Genomic DNA, 20,493 nt, shown 5'->3' with positions numbered 1-20,493 from the left:
AGCAATATGACAATATCGAACGCTTACATTATAGAGCTATCAGAACATTTCTTTGCGTCGGCAAAACAACACCAATTCCAGCAATATTAGCAGACATGGGATGGCATCCAGTTTTCATTCACAACCAATGTAACGTTGTCCGCCTATGGTGTAATCTTATGAACATGCCTGGTCATAGAATTTGTCGAAAAGTGTTTGTTTGGGATCGTGACATGTCGAGACGTTACCGAAACACGTGGTTTAACAGCGCAAAAACGCTTCTGGACAGATTCAATCTTTCACACCTAACTGAAAACGACTCCGCTATCTCAACAAGATTCATACTAGACTCTGTAAAAAGTAAACTTGTAGCTGACTTTAAAGACAAGTGGTTTAACGAAATAAACAATATTCCAAAGTTAAGGAAATATAAACATTAAAAAACCGAATTTTATGCCGAGCCATACGTACAAAAGCATTTAACAAGGACACAAAGATCTGCAATCGCTAGAATTCGCTGTGGTACTTTCCCACTAGAAGTCGAGCGAGGACGCTATAGAAACATTCCAATCGAACAACGAGTATGTAAAATGTGCAATTCTGGATCTATTGAAGATGAGCAACACTTCATCTTATACTGTGATCGTTACTCGGTTTTAAGAAATAAACTATTTACTGCAATATCACCAGATCCTGCTTATCCTCTACACATAAATGAACTTCCTCTAAATGCTGCCTTAAATGAACTGTTGTCTAACAAAAACAAAAGTATAGCGAACTTTATCTTGGACTGTGATCGTACCAGAAGAGAAATTATTTAACTATTTTACTTGAACTGTTGAATTTTCTAGTAATTTAGACATTCGTCCAAAACTATGTGTTATCTATTTTTCAAAATTCTGAACTTTAATTTGTCAGTGCATCGTAAGCCTATCTGGCTGGCTGTAATGTAATATTGTATTGATATGTATCTATTGTATATATACATCATTCATTCATTCTTATAATGAACTTGGCTCAGTAGTTTCAGTGGAAAATGTTAGTAAAAATTTACAAATTTTATGAAAATTGTTAAAAATTGACTACTGAAACTACTGGGCCAAATTAATCCAAACTTGGCCACAATCATCTTTGGGGTATATATTTTTAAAAATGTGTCCGGTGCCCCGTCCATCCAACCAAGATGGATGCCATGGCTAAAAATAGAACATAGGGGTAAAATGCAGTTTTTGGCTTATAACTCAAAAACCAAAGCATTTAGAGCAAATCTGACATTTGGTAAATTTGTTTTTCGTAAATCTTAGTAACCTTTTACAAAAATCTTCTCTGAAAACAACAGTCAAGATTACATTTTTTTAATATTTACATGCAATATTTGCAAAGTTGAGCACATAATGTTATACTGTTGAGTTTAAAACACAAGTGAATTATCTGTTTACAGACCAATTTTGTTGGTCTTCTCAATAGTCATATAGAAAGAGATGCATGTGTCCGTAAGAGATCGACACTACTTGATTATAAATTTTAGATTTACCATATGACTCCATATATAACATTACGTGTGTATTATTTATGAAAATAATAGCGGTAAGTTTGAATCATATGACTGTATGAAACATTGGACAAGAGCGTAATGTTGTTATGTGATGGTAAAACAAGATATTTTTTTGTTTTGTATTGATTAGCGTGTGGAAACCAGAAGGTTTGTACATCAATTCACATCAATTATATTAGGTTGTAAACACAAAATAGAACAGATTCCTAAGACATTCGTATCATTATAGGTTATATGCCGGTGGAGGGCTCCGCATTCCTCCATCAGCTGTCCTGGGGCCTTCTATGTTAAACAATGGTCTAACACGAATTTGAGGTTCCTCATTGTTTGACGGAGGGTTGTTCACACTGTTGCCATCCCCTAAAATGGAAATTGAAATAAACGATATTACAGCGCATACATGTATAGGTTGTTTTGAATTCAAAATGTCTAGATTTAACCATTAAGTGTAGAAACTTACTTATGTTATAAATATCGATATTGCCATTAGCCTATTCAATCATGCAAAATAAAATCTGTTTTAGAAGACATGTCGAGATAACCTTTAAAAATTGATAAATATTACCGATCATGAAGAAAAAACGATTGCGTTCTAAAGTCATGAGTTATCTACAAGAGCAGTTTCAAACGCTTTCATACTAGGCTCCGAAAATGCCGAAGAAATGTTTTAAAAATTATGAACACTATGTGAAATAAATGTTAAAAAAAAGAAGCAATCTCTATAAATTCAATATTGCGCATTGGTACACGCTATGTTACCGTCTAACGTTTCAGAAGACGTATATGTGTCTTTTGTAGAAAAAACCTGCGTCTGCCAAACTCAAATATAAGCCATCTTTGATCAGGTCTTGGTAAATATAGCTAAATTTCAAAATTAAATTCAAAAGCTTAACATATAACACTCTGTTCGTTATCCAATTGAATCAAACGATACTAGCAATGGATTAAGATAGATTATTTCTCAACATTGGAAGAAAATTCGACACGGATTATTAAACAGCGTTTATTTTTCGTTTCTCGATTTTATATATAGATTAGACCGTTGGTTTTCCCGTTTGAATGATTTTATACTAGAAATTTTGGGGTCTCTTATAGCTTGCTGTTTGGTGTGAACCAAGGCTCCATGTTGAAGACCCTACCTTGACCTATAATGGTTTACTTTTATAAATTGTTATTTGAATGGTGAGTTGTCTCATTGGCACTCATACCACATCTTCCTATATCTATTTAGTACAGTACTAACAATAAATGAAGAACAAGAACAAAAAGATAATACGACGAATCATTAGTTTATAATAAACAGTTGATTCATCTATATATGTTACGGTATCTTTGTAATTACCATTGTCATTCGACTTGTCTACGATTCCATTTTTAGACCCATTTTCAGGTACTTGCGGCAAAGTCATTGCCTTAACCTCAGTCACAGGAGGTCTGAAAAAACAAAATGGTAAAAAAGTTAAATATATGTGACTATATATAAATGAACATTGCTTCTTTTGGCTATCATATGAATAGTATATAGCTGATAGTCTGATAGAGTATGTTGGTATCCAGAGACAATGTTAACGATGTGTTTTAAGGGGTACCTTTGTGCTGTATCTCCCTTTCAACTAAGTATTATAAATTCATTGTGTTGAATGTACTATCATTATTGTCTTTTGAATTTTAAACTGAAAGTATTTAATTATGACGTCATGTTCGTATACAAAACAACTCTACATTTATACCATAAGAAAATAACTGTAAGTGTAGCAAGGTGCATTTGTTTATTTTGACATTCTATGAAAAAGTTCTCAGGCCAAATCGTCGAAGTTGAGCATTTGCTTTACAATTATAGATGTAAATGCCATTCATTGCCCTTTAAATTATCGATTTTTAATCGGTCTACACGAGATGGTGACAAGAAATAACTATATTCCGCTGAGTTATGGGATAGAGTGAATTATCTCACTCGTACCAAGCAATCAAAATCTGGCATTGTAACGTTTAGTTTAATAACAATAAGTGTTTTGTGGTGTTTTTTTTTTTAAATTTCAAGTTCTAATCAAAATGAAATACAATTTAAGCCTTCTTTTAAAGATGATAATTGCTTATGTATTCATATTTTGCCTTTATAATTGAGATGACGCTGTGTCAAAAGTGCTAAAACGATATATAAAATACATGTCATATTGTACATCGGGAGAGGTTGATACGATATTCAGAGGGGAACATGATGTTCTGTACATTATCACGTGTTATAGTCTAACTAATAATCAATTAAATATAAAGACATCATTGTAAACGTGGAGTTAAATTAAATCTTACTTTCTCCTTATATATCTGCATGCAAAAAATATCGATACCAGTAAACAAGCTGCGACTACTGCTGCTGCAATTTCATATGCGACCATGTTCATCTGGTACTCGAAGAAAGTTAATGGCTTTTCTGTGGTGGTACTTTCTACAATTGATGATGGGATGGTTACATTAACTGTAATTGTGGAAAACAAGCCACCAGTGTCTTCGGCTTTTATTGTCATAAATACCACATGTCCATTCGGATAATGTATAATTAGATCTGTATTCACAAAAATACTGCCGTTTTGAAATATTCCAAACAATTTTTCAGCGTTGATAATTTCATAATAAAAATCCCCGTGCTCGCCTAAATCTTGATCAGAGGCACTGACAGAAAGAATAATTGTACCGACTAATTCTGTATATAAAACAGTTATATCATACGACGATTGGGTAAATGTTGGAGTAAACTCATTAACATAATCAACACGAACGTCAACAATGCACGTGTCAGTTAGTCCATCACTATCAGTCACTGTGACGGTACAGGTAAAATCTGTTGGGTTTGATGCGTCGTCGAGGTCGTAATCTCCGTTAAAGGAGAAAACTCCTGTAGAGGATGAAATGGTCACCCTGCTGTTGTCAGCTCCACAATCTTTTGTATATAACATTACATCATTCACTGAAGCTATGTCCGGATCTTCAACATCGTAACGTATCACAGGAAAGGAATCGCCAGACTAAAAAAGAATCAAATGAGTTTTAATTTCAAATCGTATATGCTGTGGGTTTTGGATTCTTACTTCATGAAACTATAGCGTCAATGCTGTGTTGACTACTGGGCTGGTGATACCCTCTGGGACAAAACGTCCACCAGCAGTGGCATCGACCCAGTGGTGTAAATAGTTATCAAAGGTACTATGATTATAATTTAGTACGCCAGATGCGCGTTTCGTCTATGTAAGACTCATCAGTGACGCTAATATCAAAATATTTATAAAACCAAACTATTACAAAGTTGACGAGCATTGAAGATCCAAAATTCCAAAACGTTGTGCCAAATACGGCTAACGTAATCTATGCCTGGGGTAATAAAAAATCCTTAGTTTTTCGAAAAAATCACTCTTTACCGGGTTAGTAATAACATAAACAACATTTAGAGCAGGATCTTGCTACCCTTCATGAGCACCAAAGATCACCCTTAATTTTTGGTGGGGTTCGTGCTGCTTAGCCTTTAGTTTTCTGTGTTGTGTCTTGTGTACAAATGTGTCTGTTTGTCTTTTTCTTTTTTAGCAATGGCGTTATCAGTTTATTTTCGATCTATGAGTTTGTCCCTCTGGTATATCGCCCCTCTTTTATGGATAAATATATATTGTTTCTATTGCGATTGGTTGATATCTGTTAATCGTAAAGCAAACATCTTCTTTATTCAATTTATTGATTGAAAATCAGCTAAACATGTATTCTTTTTTATGTGACTTGTATATTTTATCGAACACAGTTGCAGAGAGATTAAAATATTTGGAATCAGGTCAGGTTGGTGAACATCAGTACACCGTTTATATGAGGTCTCTGACGATGGGACTTAATCATGATAATAAAAATATATATTTGATATTCGAAAAATATTTATCGTTATTACGATCATAAGGTTTCTCAATCTAATTGGTTCACATTTTTCATTTCGGGTCTTTTATAGCCGACTATACGGGATTGTTTTTTTTTTCTAATTGTTGAATGACAGACAGTTGTTTAAAATTGCGTACATCAACTTTCTAGAAAAATGTGGATCTTTGTCCTGTTGGCAGTAATACAGTGTTCTTCCTCTATACGTATTGTAATATATTTGCATTTGTAAGACGCTATCATTATTTGTTTATATTTAATGGAGGGGCCTCAGTGGCCGAGTGGTTAGCAGTTACTACTGCAATTACTAGCCAGTCAACACTGAGGTTGTGAGTTCTATCCCAGCCTCTGCGGGTGCACTCGACTTTAATCTTAATTGACTAGGATTCTCAGTTTTCTTATCGAAGGTAGATGGTTTTCTCCGGAAACTCTAAATCCAGCAAAACTGGCTGCAACAAAATAACACAAAAGCGGTTCTTAAAAGTGGCGTTTAAACCCCAAAACAATTATGTTAACTCACCACTCCCTCGTCTCTCATAATTTTGAAATATTTTTGTGCTATTACTGGGGTTTCATTTTCATTGCCAATATTTACAATCAAACGTTGCGTGTCAAACCATTTTCCGTCAGAAACTGTGATGAAAATCGCAATGGAAGGATCACCGATGACGTCATAATCAATATTTGCTGACGTCAAGACTTCTCCAGCTATAATAACAATGACATATATAGGATTAAGTTTGAAAACTATATTGAAAATTAATGATAATGCAAGGTATTATTCAACAAAATTACATAAAACCCTGAAAACGGAGACATTGTTTTATACATCTTCCTATAAATATCGATCGATAATATCATGGAGAAATTTGAAGTGAAAATTAAAATCAGAAAAATAATGGCAATAATGAACTTCAAGGAAAACTCAAAAAGGAAAGACCCTAACCGAATGGCAAAATATAAAGCTCAAATACATCAAAGGAATGGATAACAACTGTCATATTCCTGACTCAGTACAGGCATTTTCTTATGTAGAAAATGGTGTTTTAAATTTAGTTTTATAGCTAGCTAAATCTCTCGCTTACATGACAGTCGCTTCAATTTCGAGTAGTATGTATTTTGTTTTATTAAAATGTTTATTGCTGCAATTTTAGCGATGGATAATATATATTGATAAGGAGTGTATCTCGTCATACACCTCTCTCATTAAATGCCCGCGTTAACCTAAACCGCTGGTCAATCTTTATCTAATATATTAGCTTATCATCTTTTATAGAAGTTCTTCCTAAATGTATGATCTTGAACCTTTGACAATTTCCTTTTTAAAGTAAATATTATGTGATAATTTGAATCATTATTGTTTATCAACTTATTTTTAATTTTGCCATTGATTAATTGATTGTTGGTTGCTTAACGTCCAGTGGCAAATATTTCATGCATATTCAGGACGAGAACAAGTTCACAATAAATACAAAGAGTTGTTGCAAGGGTTTTTAACGTGCAAAGAGCGTGGCACTCGCTTTACACGAGACATCGGATTTAACGTCCCCCTTCTGACCGGACGTGACTGCAAACTTGATACATCCCGCACAACCAAACGGACGCCCCACTTCGGCAAGCGTTTTACTGCCGGTCGGGAGAAGACCAAGTGACCATATTTCTATACCCCAGTCACCCTTGGGGATTTTAATTTCACCATGTACTGCATGTAATGATGTGTTTTCCGACCAATCAACATCAGTTTGTCTCTTACTTTGCCACGATTTGAATGGTGTAAACAATCAAAATAGAAGGGTTAATTGCCTAAGAATGAGTACTAGTATGTAAGCTTTCAAATATAAAACGTTAAAGAGCATGTTTGCATTTCAGTTCTTCCTTTCAATTGTTACTTACTATTTGGATTGACTGTAAATAATTTAGCGCCATACGAGGGATTGAACTGAGCATAATACTCCAGGACATCAGTGACGTCAGTATCTGCTGCAACAGGCTGGAATACAGTCGTTCCCACGGCTACGTTTTCTGTGATACTTTCTGATGTTGGTAAATTGGTAAACGTCGGATCCACATTTCTATCTTTAACATACAAAGTAAGAACAAATAAGTAAATTGGTAAACGTCGGGTCCACATTTCTATCTTTAACATACAAAGTAAGAACAAATAAGTAAATTGGTGAACGTCGGGTCCACATTTCTATCTTTAACATACAAAGTAAGAACAAATAAGTAAATTGGTAAACGTCTGGTCCACATTTCTATCTTTAGCATACAAATTAAGAACAAAAAAGTAAATTGGTAAACGTCGGGTCCATATTTCTTTTTATAACATACAAAGTCAGAAAAAGTCAGTAAATTTTGTGACATCGGGTCCATTTTTGTATCATTGACATACAAAGTAAGAACAAATAAGTAAATTGTTGCACGTCTGGTCGACAGTTCTATCTTTAACATAACAAAGTCAGAACAAGTAACAAATATGGTAAACGTATATATGGTCGACATTTTTATAGATTATCAATAGCTGTATAACCAACTTGGTGTTCCTACATTTTAATCTACAAACTCATCGAAGGGTGACATATCTTAGATAAGATTCAGCCCAGTAACTTCATTGCGTTTGAAAGACCATTGATAATATATTTATGGCTAGTTTCGAATTTTGAATAAATCCCAGAATTAACTCAAATGTATCTTTATTGAATTTATCACTCATATAATTACCATCATTTAGTATTTATCTAATGATTTCTGTAAAGATAAATTCATTTTTCAAATTCTTTTTCTTCTTCCTCAAACTTTATCAACATTTACAAAAAGTCATCTTGTATTGCAAATTAAATGCTGAAATTTCGTGTTTTTGTTTGCCCTTTGGTTCATATATCCCATGCATGTTACCAACCAACCCACCTTTTCCCATAGATTATATAATATGTAATATAACACCACTTACTGTTAATGGTAACAGTTACTGTCGTTGCATCAGAGTTACCACGGTTATCTGCTACAGTTGCAGTAAGTGTATAACTACCCTGACCATGACGTACAATATTTTCTGTCAACACTATCTTACCAGCTGAAATATATTTGAAAGCGATATGTTATGCTTATTAAGTTTAAAGGCAATAATGTAGTTTAATGATGTTTTATATTATCATAAACAAAAATTGAAAACAACACGTCTAATAAATGCTTGCGTCCGAAGTGCTTTTCTGGATTTACCTTCATCAGGAACGCCCGAGGAAAACTGACACATGCGTTCAAAAAGGTGCGAGACTGGGTCATGTACAGGTATGTATAGGTGTCTCGTTTTATACAACGATCAGTTGCCATGGGAATCCACACTGAATTAAAATTTCGCAATTAGGAATAGAACACTATTGGTAGATTACAAGATCAGATAAATATTGTGGTATGCAAAGAAATAAGATTGATTAACTAATTGATTGTTTGGTGTTTAAATTACACTTTCAGCACTATCGTGCTATTTCGTTGTGGTCAGTTTTTGTTGGTTGAGAAAGCCAAAATCCCTGGAGAGAAAAAGAGACCTTCGTAAAGAAATAAGTCCTCAAAAATAAGTCTCTGTATAAATAAGTTCCTACATGACTCGCGACCTTGTTTCTGTCTCAGCCTAAGCTTGACGATTGATTGATGATAAGATCAAGGCACGCAAAATAAAAATATTATTAATAAGGACGAATAATCGTAGCAAAAAGATAGATCAATGCAACCACTTTTGCAAAGGTCGCATTTTAATTGTTTCTACGCTAAAAATGAAATACTAATCTTTTGCGACTATTTGATATGCTATCTTACCGTCAGTTATTGTGAATGGTCCTCCACCAGCCAGGGTAAATGTAAATGGATCATTTTCTGGATCTGAAGCAACTACAGTATAAACCAAGGTACCAGTCCAATCGGTAATGGCGTCAAGCGTTGCCGTGGCTACGGTAAAAATAAATAGCATGAGCTTGATGACTTAGAAGTCATTCTGCAAATGATGTACTTTTGAGAACGGATAATTAAATTTAAAGAAAGGACTTTTTTTTACATGTTGACGTAAAAAAAAAGGACAGTCTATGTATGAAATACATTGAAGACCTGTTGGTGACCTTCTGCTGTTGTCTGCTCTATGATCGGGTTGTTGTCTCTTTGGCACATTCCCCATTTCCATTCTCAATTGTATGTATAATTAAATCTTTTCTTTAATGAAAAAAATGGAAAAAAATGAAATAAAGCTTTAATAAAATAAAAAAAAAAAGAAGATAGCAATTCATATATATCTTGTGTCTAAAGCGCTTTTCAAGTTTTCATTTCGTAACGAACGCTTAATTAAAATTTGAAAGCCAAAACTCTATAAGTACTCAATTACATGTAGATGCGGACTATATGATCATAGGGGACATTAATAAATATCAAAATCAACCGCATGTCAAATTTGGCTGTTAAAAGTTTTTTTTTAATTTATGACTGAAGTAAATTTACCTGTTGCAGTAGCCATTGACGGACCACTATTTGGTGAAACATTTACTGTAAAGGAACCAACACTAACACTAGCGGGTGATGCAGAATGCGCTTCTATACATTCCGCAGTTAATGTATAACTTGGTGTCGTGGCTGCGTTTAACTCTGGCCAATCTTGAAGGTATAATGTATAACCTAAAAGGAGACAATAGATATAAAATACTGACCTGTCTGATTGACGATAGAAAAAATCAAAATTTTTCCAAACTGTTTTTTTTTTTTTTTTTAAATATACTCTTGAAAAACAAATGTTCAAGAAGGTACGATCACAGATAAATGCTATTAAGAAATCGATATCGTGAAATGCAGCGACACAAGTTTTATGTTAACATGTTTGATGATTTCGGACATGGCTGTTTGTTTAGTCATTACAAAAAGGTCAAGCAACGGCTCATGCTCGTCCACACAGATAGCCACACACGTATTTCATACTCTTTACGGGTGTACTACATTACGTATTTTTTTATTTATTATTACTAGTAATTTACATTATAATACATGTATATTTTAGCTACAAATACCCATTATCTCTCTGAAAAGGGAATAAATTTCAAAGCCAAAAGATCAGCATCAAAACTAATATCAAAAGGTATTACATAATTTCAAACACAAAGACTAAAACTATCATATAGTTACAAACTTAACTTCAAGGCAAAATCCTTTGTTAATATATACTAGACGAAGAATGCATTGAAAAATGTAGGTTCAAGTATTAAGTATTTCATGCGTGTAAGGATATTGCAAGCATTAAAGTGTACATTTACCTGGAGATAAGCTATTGGCCTGTCTGACACTAAATGGAAAACTAGCAGAACTGGTCAGGTAACAATAATAACCGTCATTTGGTTCTGTTATTAGAATATTCGTTAGATTTTTTTCCAAATAATCATCTTGAGAAATAGTTACTGAAGTTCCAGTAAATCCACCCGAAGTAATAGCCTATAATAGCAGAAAAGGTATATTTAGGCTTGATTGTAATGATTGCATGATATATGCTATACACTGTATCATGAAGTTACAATATCGTCTTTTGGGCTTGTATGGTTGTTCTCTTTACATTGAGGATTCAGGAGCCTGTAATTTAGTGGTTGTCGTTTGTTGCTGTGTACATTTTTTGTTCATCTTTTCTAAATACTTGAAAACAAAGAAAAAAACTATGAAATTATCGATTTCGGCATTTACCATTATTTACAAATAATGCATATTTTGATATGGTTTTCGTTTTCTGATCAAAATATATATATCCCCTTAATTTTAATTTAGGATGATGGTAAGTGTTTCACTTCACTGCATTTATTTTTTTCCATTCTTACTGAATGTCATGAATAATGATATGTGCATGCCGAAGAAAATTTTGACAAAGATCACACACCGTTGAAGAGATATACAGAAACTTTAAAAAAAAAAAAGGGGGGATACCAACGCCCATGTTTGTTATATCAAGAAAGGTATAAGGTCTTGGGTTACAATAATTCTGTAATAAATGAAGACAAGTGAATAATATATTTTCATTAGATACGAGTACATTCATTCTGCTTAAAGACCATTATATTGGAAATACAAATTATTGGTTTCCATAGTTGTTCTTACCACATTTTCTAATGTTATTGTAACAACTGTTGTAGCTGTATTGTAGCAGTCATCTGTAACCATTGGTGTGATGGTATAAGTGCCTTCTGGTATGTTTGTCTGTAAAGTCTTCACTTGGCCTGAAAAAAAGCATAAATATTCCAACCATGAGTACATTGCTGTACATACATTGAAAGCAATCGGCAATCCTCGGGTTAATCCGCTACTGGTACGGAATCAGCCGATTTATGACGAATGACATCGAATGATAAACGGACACGTATAAACCAAAGAAATGTTTAGCAAACAATTGAAAATCAGACTATGTGAGACATGTTGCTACATTTTATAAACTATTAAGGGTTTATGATATAACAACAAATAACGCATTCGGAGGCTTCCCATCTTTGAACCGAAACATTCAATTTGCCGGTATCCTTACAGGTTGACACATGTTGATATGAAAATATCACCCTGAAAATAATTTTTATTTCATGCATGTGAATGACGGAAATAAGTTGGAGGGAACTCAAAAGCATGGCTCTGAGAATATGCATTACATAGAATACAGATTACCTCTGAATTAACACATGATAGCATACGATAGTAGACTTGATACATGAAGTACACGATAGCACCAACATTTCACAGATGTCACATCACCATGCAAAAGCTTGAAAAAACAGAGTTTTTAACAAAAGGGCTTATATGAAAATAATAGATACAGAGAAATATCTTCTCATTTATTTAGCCACATGCTGTCTTGAATAATTCATCATACAAGTTTTACTATATTACCATTATTAGTATCGACGTAGAAATATGGGTTGTCGTTCGCCTTTGTCGAATATACAATTGTGTCCCCACCATCGTCGGAAACAATAAGGGACAGGATATTTGTCTCTGCTGGTGTAATGTCATCTATCGACACAGCCTCTGTGGTTCCAATTGTAAATGTTGGTACCGTACCTAGAATATGAAAATTATACTGTATTGATTTGTTTTTATTTCAGATTTGATTTTTTATATTATCCAAACACTACAATTTTTACACAGACTAATGTTTAGTTATAATGTTTTTTTTTAATTCACTGAAATTTTTCATTCATTTGTATCACATGTTTTAGAAATAATTTCAGAACGAGGTTTCAATGAGACTGATACATGTACGTCAAAAGAATACACCATTTAAGCATGTTTTGTAACTCTCGTGATTTGCATCCGAGTTATACATTAATATTTGTTGCGGAATAAGCCTTTTAATTTCTCAGAATGTTTAACAGGTACATGTACATTGTACATTACATATTGATTTAATAAAATTCATGTCATTTCAATATATTTACAGTTTACAAGTCGTGAATTTAAAAAAAAACATAAAAATAAACGGAAATTCTGTTATCGTGCCCTTTACTATTTTGTCTTCTTGATAGAAGTTCATTCTCCATTTTAAAATTATTTATGAACATTTTGCATAAACAAAATTTAAAAGTTTTGGTGATGAACATTTCTGTTTCTTGATCAAATCGAGGTAGACATTGTTTTCCTTCAACATGTGTGCAATTATAAATGTTTTATTGATAAATGCACAGGCCCGTAGCCAGAAATTTCCAAGGGGGTGCGGGGGGGGGGGGGGCGGGGTCGTTGTACTCACAAACTCGACTTTAACAGTCACAATTCAAACAGAACATTGAATGTAACAGTGCTTATTAGTTTTCAAGGGGGTCCGAACCCCCCGAACCCCCTGGCTACGGTTATGATGCATTAGGGTACTTCGTCTGTTTTTTTGCTCTATGGTCGGGTTGTTGTCTCTTTGACGCATTCCTCATTTCTGTTCTCACTTTTATCAATTTATTTTTTTAAATCAATTACAAAATATGTGAAATTATTTTATAAGCCGGTTAACAGAATAATTTCAGTATCTAGAATCCATAAAAAATATAACTTGAATACAATACATACTTGCAATTGTCGTTGCTTTTATTGCAAATTTAAGTGCAGTTGAAAAGGTATTTTCAGAAGCCCAGTCATAAATACTGCCAACAGCTAAGTCCGTTATCGATGATGAGCGACGATTTGTGACTGGATATCCACTTGAAGCAGTATGCATTATGATATTTGGTGACGCATACCTAGGGAAACAAATGATAGATGAAATAATGATATAATGTAAAACATTTATATATTTTTTTCAGGATTAAGTTGTAAGAAAAGGTTGCGTACTTAATTTTTTGTGCTCTGGAATCATTTTGCAAATAACCCGCATCAATTATAATAGAAAGTATGGTATGCGTGTCAATGAGCCAACTCCCCATCCAAGTCACAATTTATAAAAGTAAACCATGATTATCATGTCTGTTCGAGGAAACAAGTTTACACATAACAGTAGATCTGTTTATAAGACAAACAGGATCAGATTAACCAAATCCTGCTTCTCGCCAGCCCAAATAAAAAAACAGGAAATGATAAAAATAAAGTTACATTGTAAACAAAAAATACAACAACAAAAAACAACATCAAAGATAAGCTTTGCCAGAAAGAGCTCCAGCGATACCGTAAGTTACCTAACATTGACTCCCTCAACGTATTTTCCTGTTTTAATAATTGAACCACCAGAGTAACTTTTGAAAGTTTATTATTACAATCGGATTCATCTTAATTGTAATTGGAAACAATGAAATGGAGAATGGCAATGGGAAAAGTGTCAAAGGAACAAGACCACAACTGTTGACATGCATTTTATTCCGTGCGGACAGACAGAAGTATCATGAAAGGGAGGAACTCCCAAAACATATTGACTATTATAGATAAACTGCCTGAAGATTATAAGAATGCCGAAAAAAAAATAACTAAACTATATTTCATCATCGACCAAACTATTAAAACTGAGACAAAAAATAAAAGAGAAACATGTGATATATCCACATGCAGTTTCTATGTTTTATGTATCCACATGCAGTTTTTATGTGTTATGTGTTCACATGCAGTTTCTATGTGTTATGTGTTCACATGCAGTTTCTTTGTGTGATATGTTCACATGCAATTTTTATGTGTGATGTGTTTACATGCAGTTTCCATGTGTGATGTGTTCACATGCAGTTTCCATATGTGATGTGTTCACATGCAGTTTCTATGGGTAATTTATTCACATGCAGTTTCTATGTGTGATGTGTTCACATGCAGTTGCCATATGTAATGTGTTCACATGCAGTTTCCATGTGTAATGTGTTCACATGCAGTTTATATGTGTGATGTGTTCACATGCAGTTTCCATGAGTGATGTGTTCAGATGCAGTTTCTATGGATGATGTGTTTACATGCAGTTTCAATGAGTGATGTGTTCACATGCAGTTTCTATGGGTGATGTGTTCACATGCAGTTTCTATAGGTGATGTGTTCACATGCAGTTTATATGTGTGATGTGTTAACATGCAGTGTCTATGTGTGATGTGTTCACATGCAGATTCTATGAGTGATGTGTTCACATGCAGTTTCTATGGGTGATGTGTTGACATGCAGTTCTCATATGTGATGTGTTCACATGCAGTTTCCATGTGTAATGTGTTCACATGCAGTTTCCACGAGTGATGTGTTCACATGCAGTTTCTATGGATGATGTGTTCACATGCAGTTTCTATTGGTGATGTGTTCACATGCAGATTCTATGGGTGATGTGTTCACATGCAGTTTCTATGAGTGATGTGTTGACATGCAGTTCTCATATGTGATGTGTTCACATGCAGTTTCTATGTGTGATGTGTTCACATGCAGTTTATATGTGTGATATGTTCATATGCAGTTTCCATGTGTAATGTGTTCACATGCAATTTCTGTGTGTGATGTGTTCACATAAGTTTCTATGTGTGATGTGTTCACATGCAGTTTATATGTGTGATGTGTTCACATGCAGTTTCAATGTGTAATGTGTTCACATGCAGTTGCTATATGTGGTGTGTTCACATGCAGTTTCCATGTGTAATGTGTTCACATGAAGTTTCTATGTGTGATGTGTTCACATGCAGTTTCTATAGGTAATGTGTTCACATGCAGTTTCTATAGGTAATGTGTTCACATGCATTTTCTATAGGTGACGTGTTCACATGGAGTTTCTATGTGTGATGTGTTCACATGCAGTTTCCATGTGTGATATGTTCACATGCAGATTCTATGTGTGATGTGTTCACAAGCAGTTTCCATGTGTGATGTGTTCACATGCAGTTTCCATGTTATTTTCGATATAAAAATTAGTAGATGTGATATGATTGCCATTAAAAAACTATTCCCCAGATTTGAAATAAAGTGGTCGTAAGCCGTCAACAATGACAAAAACATACCATAGTCATCTATAAGGGGCCCCGACATGAAAAATGTAAAACTTTTGAAATGAGAAAATCGGCGGACTAGTTATTTCATTTTGTGTACAACTAAGCCGTTAGTTTTCTCGTTTGAATTGTTTTACATTGCCAAGTTATTCTTGGGAACTTTTATAGTTGACTTTGCGGTATTGGCTTTGTTCATCGTTGAAGGCTGTACGGTGACCTATAATTGTTAATGTATGTGTTATTCGGTCCCTTTTTGAGAGTTGTCTCATTGCCAATCCTACCACATCTTCTTTTTTATATATTCATATTTACACGACCCAATGACAATCCTGCACTTATGGTTCTTGGCTTGTTGTACTAGGTGCATAAAGAATGATTGTGATCGAGTTTAGCATGTTTGTAAGCAAATGACCTTCCCTAACCTGACATAGTGATGAAAATGCACAACACATAAGCAAACTTTAAAACGTAGTTGACTTAAATTAAATCCGAACATGCAAGAGATACAAAAACAATAGACAAAGTGCCTGTCATTTAAGAGCACTCACAGCTACTGAGAGCCAGTTTGAAGCTAACTATAACATGTAAAACTACTGTGTTAAATTTAAATCCTTCTACAGTTTGATAAGTGGCTAAAGGGACATTATCGTTCGAAAAAGGAACGAAAGATCGTCTCTTTTCTCATGAATGTTAGTAAAGAGATTTCCCGTGTGAAACTTTTGTTTGATAAAATTATATGCTCATGTTGTGAGTCGAAAACAGATAATTATTGACATCCTTCAAAACGGACCATGCATCAGAATCACATAATTTATCTTAAGTTCCTAAATATATTTAAAATTGTCACTTCAAATAGTAAATTCCATTATTATATACACCTACCATCCTATCATATCCCCATGTTGTACAGATATTCTGTCCGCCGAAGCGACGTCTAGAGCGTGAAATCCACCAGCGCCTGTAGTTGAAAAAAAAGGTTTACACATATTGGTCTTTTAGAAATACTAAATGTAAAAAACATGACAAAAACAAAAAATTAAAAAGGAATGTGTAAATATGACGAATACTTAATTTTTATGTAAAATAGAGAAAAAATATCAAGAATAATTGTACCTTGAGCTTTTGTCGTAGACAAGACAAGACAAAACAATATCTTATGTAAGTTTAACCTCTTATAAAACATTTACATCATTGTTTAAAAAAAATAAACAAACACTACCCTAACTTTTAAGGTAATCATAACATAGACATGTAATTTGCTCAAAGGATACAGACTTTGTCTTTATACATGTAGCCTCCAGATTGATAATATTGAAACTGAAACGTTTTTTTATAATATTTCATGTTTTTTTTATACCGGATTTTTTTATATGCCATGGTTTTGATAATAAGTCCTGATCTTGATATTAGTAGTCATGGTTTTCACTATTTGTCATGGTTTGGATTATATGCCATGAATTTAATAATATGACATGGTTTTGATAATATGTCATGGTTTTTATATGCCACGGTTTTGATAATGATAGCCATGGTTTTGATGATAGTCATGGTTTTAATAATATGCCATGGTTTTGATAATATGTCATGGTTTTGATATGTCATGGTTTTGATATGCCATGGTTTTGATTATGATAGTCATGGTTTTAATGAAAGTCATGGTTTTGATGGTGGTCATGGTTTTAATAATATGCCATGGTTTTGATAATATGTCATGGTTTTGATTATAGGTCATGGTTTTGATAATGTGCCACAGTTTTGATAATAGTCATGGTTTATATATTATGTCATGGTTTTATGATATGCAATAATTTTGATAATATGTCGTTGTTTTTACTTTTACAATGTACCTGCTGTTAATTCATTTTTTCCTATAAGCGTATACGAATATGTTCCAGTTTTTCGCCATATCTGTAATTGAACTGTCCCTCCACTGTTCGTCCGTATCTCCCATCGACTTATAGAACCACAACACGTGACCTGGTAAATCTCGTCCTCCAATATATAACCTCTACCAGTAGTTGTAATAGTTGACGCAAACGAGGTTACAGGGTTGTTACCTATTATCTCTCCTGCTAGTGTACATTTAGTAAATGCTACAAAATAGGTAAAAAGTGGTTAGGAAGCCACCAGAAACTTCTAAAAAAAAGGGGGCGGTCTCAGCGCGAAAACATATTTATTTAGTTTTTGTGATGCAATCAATAATATTATTTTCTTTTCTCTCAGTATTAAACACTATAAGGTATAGGGAAATTCAGGATATTTTTTGTTTGTCATCTGCTTGACCAAAATGTTTTTTTTCACATCAAATTGGGGATCAGAATATTTATTTAGAAAAAATATCTATCCACAACGAGAACCTTTTTACCGTCTTTGTATTTGCCGAAACATCTTAGTACATGTAAATTGAAAATCATACCAAAACTTCTTTTTTTTTTATATTGAAATATTTTTTCACTGTGTATTTACCATCCATAAGCCTTAAATATTGGATGTGTCATTTTCAAGATACTCTAAAGGAGGGTCCGTATACATTTGGTATAAAAATAAGTAATTTTTGTTTTATGTCTGTAATATTTGCCATTGCACATTGAACACTACAAGTCTTTAAAAATGTCTATTTTGAGCATCAACTTTTTTTAACGGTAACCGTTATAAGGTGTCTTGCAGTGTAAAAAAAATGCAAACTTTTTTTTTGTATTTCCCTGAAATAAACGGCAACACAGTTCTAGACAAGTTAGTGCACCACAGTTGTTTTATATAAGATATCGGAAGTCCGTTTGATGCTACTAGTATAACACTTTTTGATGGATATTAAATTTTAAAACACAAAATTAAAAGAGACACTGCATTTAAGACCTGTGCAGGTGACCCACGGTAGTCTGTTCTATGGTCGGTCTGTTGTCTATTTGACACATTCCCGATTTCCATTCTCAATTTTACGTAATAGAAAAAAACACCTTTAAACGAATATCTTATCATCATGCTTACCATACGAAGATTTGACCATCAAAATAATCCCAACGAAGTCTACACATTTCATATTTTCTTGTGGGAAACCCTTACAATTCGGAATGTACTAAATCTTTAAATAATTTGTAGCCATTTTGGATTCACCACTAACGTGACACTTTGATTTTTTTTTTAAATAAAACAAACACATTTAAAATTATTAAGTAAAACATAACATCGGATCTACTTTACGGACCATTGATTTTAAACACAAGAAGAATGGACGAAAAGTAAAACAAGAGTTTTAAATTACAAGTATTGTTGTAATGCATGCAAGTCCATAATGACAGTGTTAATTTAATAAGTTTACGGATCGCTCAACACTTTATCATAGCAAACAATAAAGAAATAATCTATTAAATTGAAGACTTCATACAGATTAGATTGGTTCAAGCTAAAATTGAAAAAAAAAATACAGCATTTAATATGGGAATTTAATTACTTATAATTTTCCTGAGTCAAAAAATTATTTTACTACAACACAGCTACTTTTGCATAGGTACTATTTCTGTACTAAAAATCTGTAGTACTGGAAATTTACTTTTAATGTTCAGTACTATTTTGTTACTTTAAAATTATTGTAATATTTAGGTACCTGTATTTTACAGTACTTTGTTTGTACTTGAAATTTAGGTACTACAGATTTTTGGTTACTACTGTTACATTTTCAGCATTTTGAAAGTTTTTCTATTTCAAATCTCTTAAATTTATGATTTTCGAACATGGAATATTGTATTATTTCTGTCAAGTACTGTAAAATACAAGTACCTAAATATTACAATAATTTTAAAGTAAAGAAATAGTACTAAATATTAAAAGTAAATTTCCAGTACTACATATTTTTAGTACAGAAATAGTACCTATGCAAAAGTAACTGTGTAGTCTATTATTTATAAGATATAACCTACATTTAAGTATAGGAAGACAGAAAACCTTTTGAAAGCGGGTCATCTCAAGATGATTTATTGCTTTAAAGTCTGTCTTTCAGGTGAATGGTCCGATCTTCATATTGTAGTTTGCAAAGTAGGGAAAAGGAGGCTAAACATTTGTGTAAATTAGTAAAACTTTCAACACAAACAGCGATTTTTTTCACAAAAAAATCTTAAGATAAATACTCGTAAGTTATACATATCTCAGTATCAATTTTCATCATTAGATTTTTTTTGTGAAAAGAGTCGCAAAAACGTGGGAGGCAGTTTATTTTATTTTAGAATTAATCCTAACGTTATATAGTGATCACAGAATGCGATACTCTTTTTACGAGACCAACTGTAGAAGTACCTGAAAATGAAATTAAAAAAAACCAACATATTAATTAATATTATAGATGAATATAAAATTTTTGAAACAGATGAAAAAAACTCATTTAAAATTTTTTCAACATATTATTAATAACATGGAAAATGGCTCCGTTAACATATATTGCTACATATATGTACATAAACAAGTTGTTTATCATTTATCTGACCATTCTCATATTGAGCTGAGTATCAAAGTCATTGATCCTAAGTTTTAAACCATATACAGTATGTACATCAAACGTACAGTAACTACTGTATATCAAATTCACCAGAAGAAAGGGGCACTTGTTATTTTTGTTTAGATTTCAAGTTATTTTTAGAAAGTCTT

At 33.1% G+C, this 20,493-nt stretch overlaps 1 protein-coding gene across 1 annotated transcript; it reads right to left on the bottom strand.

The window, feature by feature from the left end:
- Positions 1-1,318: 1,318 nt before the first annotated feature.
- On the bottom strand, positions 1,319-18,988 carry LOC143054181 (uncharacterized). Its single transcript, XM_076227095.1, has 15 exons — positions 18,844-18,988; positions 17,703-17,948; positions 16,738-16,813; positions 13,496-13,665; positions 12,332-12,502; positions 11,555-11,673; positions 10,729-10,903; positions 9,926-10,099; positions 9,257-9,385; positions 8,394-8,516; positions 7,337-7,519; positions 5,964-6,151; positions 3,845-4,557; positions 2,877-2,968; positions 1,319-1,894 (listed from the first exon to the last, which is right to left on the bottom strand). The coding sequence occupies exons 1-15, from the start codon at positions 18,893-18,895 to the stop codon at positions 1,758-1,760; spliced, it is 2,748 nt and encodes a 915-aa protein (XP_076083210.1). The 5' UTR covers positions 18,896-18,988; the 3' UTR covers positions 1,319-1,757.
- Positions 18,989-20,493: the final 1,505 nt, after the last annotated feature.

Source organism: Mytilus galloprovincialis, chromosome 12 (assembly GCF_965363235.1).
Source record: "Mytilus galloprovincialis chromosome 12, xbMytGall1.hap1.1, whole genome shotgun sequence".
In the NCBI taxonomy this organism is placed as follows: domain Eukaryota; kingdom Metazoa; phylum Mollusca; class Bivalvia; order Mytilida; family Mytilidae; genus Mytilus; species Mytilus galloprovincialis.
The sequence above is the reverse complement of the archived record's forward strand: the minus strand, read 5'-3'. Positions and strand labels throughout refer to the sequence as shown.

What these genes read in the sequence shown, in the direction of transcription:
- LOC143054181 (XM_076227095.1), bottom strand. Translation starts at nt 18,895, where the DNA reads ATGAAATGTGTAGACTTCGTTGGGATTATTTTGATGGTCAAATCTTCG. An exon ending in AAAAGCAACGACAATTGCAA is followed by an intron (nt 12,503 to 13,495) that starts GTATGTATTGTA and finishes TTCATATTCTAG; the next exon opens with GTACGGTACCAACATTTACA. An exon ending in ACCATTCACAATAACTGACG is followed by an intron (nt 8,517 to 9,256) that starts GTAAGATAGCAT and finishes AATATATTTCAG; the next exon opens with CTGGTAAGATAGTGTTGACA.